Source organism: Cladosporium halotolerans (assembly GCF_011745625.1).
Source record: "Cladosporium halotolerans strain TM138-S3 chromosome Unknown Sca213, whole genome shotgun sequence".
NCBI classification, from domain to species: Eukaryota; Fungi; Ascomycota; class Dothideomycetes; order Cladosporiales; family Cladosporiaceae; genus Cladosporium; species Cladosporium halotolerans.
Window position 1 is genome coordinate 1,214 of NW_027191661.1, and position 4,756 is coordinate 5,969.

The 4,756-nt window shown below is 56.3% G+C and overlaps 1 protein-coding gene across 1 annotated transcript; it reads left to right on the forward strand.

Moving 5' to 3' along the window:
* Positions 1-577: 577 nt before the first annotated feature.
* WHR41_09674 (uncharacterized protein) lies at positions 578-3,787 on the forward strand (the record flags this gene model as incomplete). Its single annotated transcript, XM_069378276.1, has 1 exon — positions 578-3,787. The coding sequence occupies one exon, from the start codon at positions 578-580 to the stop codon at positions 3,785-3,787; it is 3,210 nt and encodes a 1,069-aa protein (XP_069224842.1).
* Between the last annotated feature and the right edge of the window lie 969 nt (positions 3,788-4,756).

The window sequence follows — 4,756 nt, forward strand, 5'->3', positions numbered from 1 at the left end:
AGAAGGCCCGGCAAGCATTTGGCAAGCTATGTCAGACAAGGTTCGATCGGGCTGTTGGTAAGTTATCCGGATCGAAATCCAAACAAAAGGTATGATATCCCATGCCCGGGATGGCGTGGTCTTGGTGGGATCTCTGGAAGCACACTTTGATGGTGTGTTGGGATCAGACAGACTGGACGAATCTTGTTCAACAGCTGTAGTCGAGCCATTGGGCTTCCCTGCCCTGGATACCAGCCTCGCTGTGCCGGCGGAAAATTCTTGTCCCGCTCCTGCTTGTGTTCAGGTGATGGACGTCCTCGGAAGCATGGAGACATGCACGCTGTCGAGCGGGTGCAGTACAGCGAGACCACTGCCTTTCCCCGGTGCCAAAGAGCCAGGCTTGTCAGATACGAGCGAAGGTTTGCGCCCAAAGTCAAGGGTAAAGGCAACGCGATAGTGATCTTAACAAAAGCATGTTGTGTGCTCTCGTGCCGCGCTGGGAGAAGCGACTCATTTTGCGTGCTGTCTCCAGTGACACATATAACAGAGCTCGTAGCCCCAGCTCCTGCGCGACTTATACCTTTCACAACACTTCATCATGTCTTGCGACGTACTTTTATCCGACATTATCAAAGACCGAGCAAGCCGCGACCCCGACGCTCCATTTGCCAAAGTGCCGAGAGGTAATGCCTACCGCAACGGATATCGCGTCGTCACCAACTCGGCCCTCGTCGCCGCGGTTGATCATGTCGCCGACCTCATCGAGACGACTTTTGGGCGTGGCTGTAATTTCGAGCGTGTTGCTTACCTGGGTCTCAATGATTTGAGGTACACGATCGTGCTACTTGCATGCATCGACACTGGCCACACCGTATTTTTTCCGAGTCCTCGCAACAGCGACGAAGCTCACAAGGCTCTGCTCGAGAGCCTGGGCTTCTCTAAGCTGATCTCTACATTTCCAGGGCCAGCCGGGGCGGAGGCTGTGGAGAGGGCAATATCGACGAAGCTTATCATTCCGACGCTTGACGAACTCTTGGACGTCACGCCAACACGAAGTCCCGAGAAAGCCCGTCGACGGACTTTTGCCGAAGCCAGGACGGATCCCATATTCATCTTGCACACTTCGGGCTCGACCGGTATCCCGAAGGCTTTGACGTACACCACCGAATTCGTTTCTCGGGTCTACCATGCGCAAAGCCTCGTTCCGACCGACGGATTCGAAAGTGTGAATCAAACCTATCAGCAAGGTGCCTGCATCGTCACGCTGCCGCCGTTTCACATTGCCGGCTTAGCCTTCACGGTCCTCGTTCCTGCGTACTACGGCAGCATTCCGATATACCCGATCGCCGGCACACCGCCTGGTCTCGGAGTGTTCCTCGGGGCTTTGAGCGCCACAGAGGCCGACTGGGCCTTTGTCTCACCCGTGCTTGTCAACCAGATCGGTAGGGCTCCAGAAATCCTGAGCAGAGTGGCGAGCAAACTGGACCGCCTGTTCTACACAGGGGGCTCAGTGCCTAGTGACTCAGGGACAGCGGTCGCGCGGAAAATGGGAGTGGACCAAGTCCTCGGCAGCAGCGAGTGTGCTGCCTTTCCTCTCCAGCGAGCAAAGGGTCCGAGACACGAAGAGGATTGGCAACATGTTCATGTTCATTCTGCGGCCAAAGTCGAATTTCGCCGCGACAACGCAGACTGCTACGAGATGGTACAAGTGCGGAGGCTGGATGAGGCCGCCGGAGGAGCAGGTCAGAGATACCAGCCCGTCTTCTGCCACTTTGGCGACGTGAAGTCTTACCCTACGAAAGATCTTTTCGTGAAGCATGCTTCTCTACCGAACACCTTTACCCACATGGGCAGGACTGACGACATCATCGTCTTTCTCAACGGAGAAAAGACGAACCCGACAAGCTTCGAGAACCAGATGGCTGAGCACCCGCATGTGCAGGCTGCGCTGGTCGTCGGACAAGAGCGCCAAGAAGCAGCGCTTCTCGTCGAGCCGACGGACGCACAGCCGCTCTCGAACATTGCCAAGAAAGAGTTGATCGATACCATCTGGCCGACGGTGGAGAAGTGCAACAAACTCTGCCTGCGACACGCGAAAGTGTCCAAGACCAAGATACTCGTCGTGCCTTCGGCAAAGTCGTTCATCAGGGTCGGCAAAGGCACGGTGCAGCGTCGTCGCACCGTGGAACTTTTCAAAGATGCCATCGATGGCTTGTACGAAGAAGGCGAGGGTGCAGTAGGTAGAAGCCACCCTCTCACATCCAACGCTCCCAATATGGCGTTGACGCATGAGGACGCTGCTGTCGTCGTCAGGCGGGCATTGGCCGATGTTGGGTACGAGGCTCAGTCGCCGTCGACGGACTTCTTCCAGAACGGCATGGACTCTTTGCAAGCGATCCAGTTCGGACGAGCTTTGAGATCGAATTTGCCTCAGGTGTCAGTGGAAGCGGGCACGATCTACGACAACCCTACCGTCGACTCATTGGCGTTCGCACTTTCGCGGGCGACTCTCGAAGAAAGCCGTTCCGTTGTCGGGATGGTAGATGTGGAGGAGACCTTGCACGTCTACCAGTCGAAGATAGACGCGCTCTTTGAGCCGAGTGGCTTGATGCTGAAGCCGCCAGAGGAAGCGGAGGAAAGCACATCGACGCTGGTGTCGGAGGGGGCGATCCTTCTGACGGGTTCGACTGGAGCGCTGGGTTCGCATTTGCTCAACACCCTGCTGGAGCGGGGAACGCAGATGGTGTACTGCCTGAACCGGTCCAAGGATTCCAGGAACGTTCAGATCGAGAGCAACAGGAAGAGAGGCTTACCGCTTGCGTTTTCCGAAGACCGTGTGAAGTTCTTTACGGCGGATCTTGCCCTACCACAGCTTGGACCGCGGCACACTGACTTCGCAGAGCTCCAACGATCTGTGACGCGCATCATCCACAATGCCTGGTCTGTGGACTTCAACAAGTCCCTGCAGTCGTTCGCCGATTGCCTTGATGGCGTCGTCGGACTCGTCGGCTTCGCAGCCGCCAGCCCCCGTCCCGTGACCGTCCAATTTGTGTCTTCCATCGCGTCTGCCAGAGGGACTGGTCAAGATCAGATCGTACCCGAAGCAGTCCTCGACAGCACACGCGGGCCGGCGTCGACTGGGTACGGACAATCAAAGGACGTGGCCGAGAAGATGTTGGCGCGTGCCTCGAAAGTCCTCGGCATCAGGAGCATGTCAGTACGGGTCGGTCAGGTCTCTGGGGATGCTCTACGGAAAAGAGGCTGGAACCGCCAAGAGTGGCTTCCCAGTCTGGTCGTCAGCTCCCTCCACCTAGGCGTTCTGCCGGAAAGCCTTGGATGTGCCGAGGACGGGAATGAGGTGCGATGGATACCGGTGGACTCTGCCGCCAGGATTCTGCATGACATGTCGGGGAAAACCATAGCCACCGGCGGCAATGAAACCCTGAACGTGGTGCACCCGAAGCCGACGCCGTGGGCAGAGCTGCTACCGGCGGTTCAGACTGTACTCGACAAAGTGGAAAGCGAACGTGGAGGCAAGCCGCTAGAGATCGTCACCTACGGCGAATGGTGCCAGAAGTTGAAAGCTACTTCTGAAATGGAGACGCTCGACAGCCAGACCATGTCTGCGAACCCTGCTGTCAAGCTTCTTCCTTTCTTCGAGAGCTTGCTTTCTGAGAAGCCTATGTTCGGTGCGTTCGCAATTGATAGAGCTATGGCTAGCAGCGAGTTTATGCGGGCGCTGGAGCCTTTGCCGAGTGACTGTCTACAGGCCTGGGCCACCAAATGGATTGAGGGCAAGGATTCCTAGGCAGCATCGGTGTTGCTTTGAAGAGAAACGATCTCGTGGTCTGATCAGGAGATTTGTAGAGGTTGTATTCAGGCGCGTATCACTTTACTTGGGAACTTGCAATTGCTATTGCGATGCCATCACGTTCGTTGGTCTCGATCCTGGTCAAGGTAAGCCGATGCAGATGTGAGCGTGAAGCGCCGGTCGAAGACGACATTTCAGTGACGAGGTTCAACAGGAGTGCCCGCCCGCTTGGGAAGCCGGTCGCTCAATGGAAAGCACTTTACTATAAGGATGCACTGTTTTGCAGCGTTCGAGGTTGCATTGTACCTGCGATCCTGCGCATCCAGTTCGTCGCTTCATATTGACGAGCCTAGCGCTCCTCTGCTTACATCTTCAGTCACTACTCATGGCGGTCAAGACTTACACATGCAAGTTGGACGATCAAATGTTCCGGTACCGCATGTAACATTGCCCTAGCTAAATATGAGATCGGAATAGGCCGGGCCCCTGGCGAACGACCTGGACATGATCATGTTGTCCACCCTCCGGGCGACGACGTCCCAATCGCGACCCCTTGGAAGCTCGTGTCCGACTTCTGAGGTGACCACAGTCGCGTTTTCCGGTTTGCACAGCTTGATCAAGTCGTGCGAACGTGCTGCGAAAACATCATGCAGCCCGACAACGTGCAGCGTGGGCACGGCGATCAGCGCCGGTATGGCGCCTGAACACAGCGCGTACACACAGTCCAAGGCAGGACATCCGTGATCTATGTTTCCCTCTTCGAAGCTTTTCAGCGAATCTCGTACGTCGCTCTCAAGCATCCTTATTCCTAGCTCTTCAGACGGCGAGAGGACGTTGACGGCATTGAAGAACACGGCGAACCCGAAGATCGGTTCAACAAGTGGTCCTTTGCCAGCAGCATCCTCGAGGAGGAGAGCTGCCGCAAGCGCGGCGCCTTCGGAAAAGCCGATGACCCCGTCGTAAGGT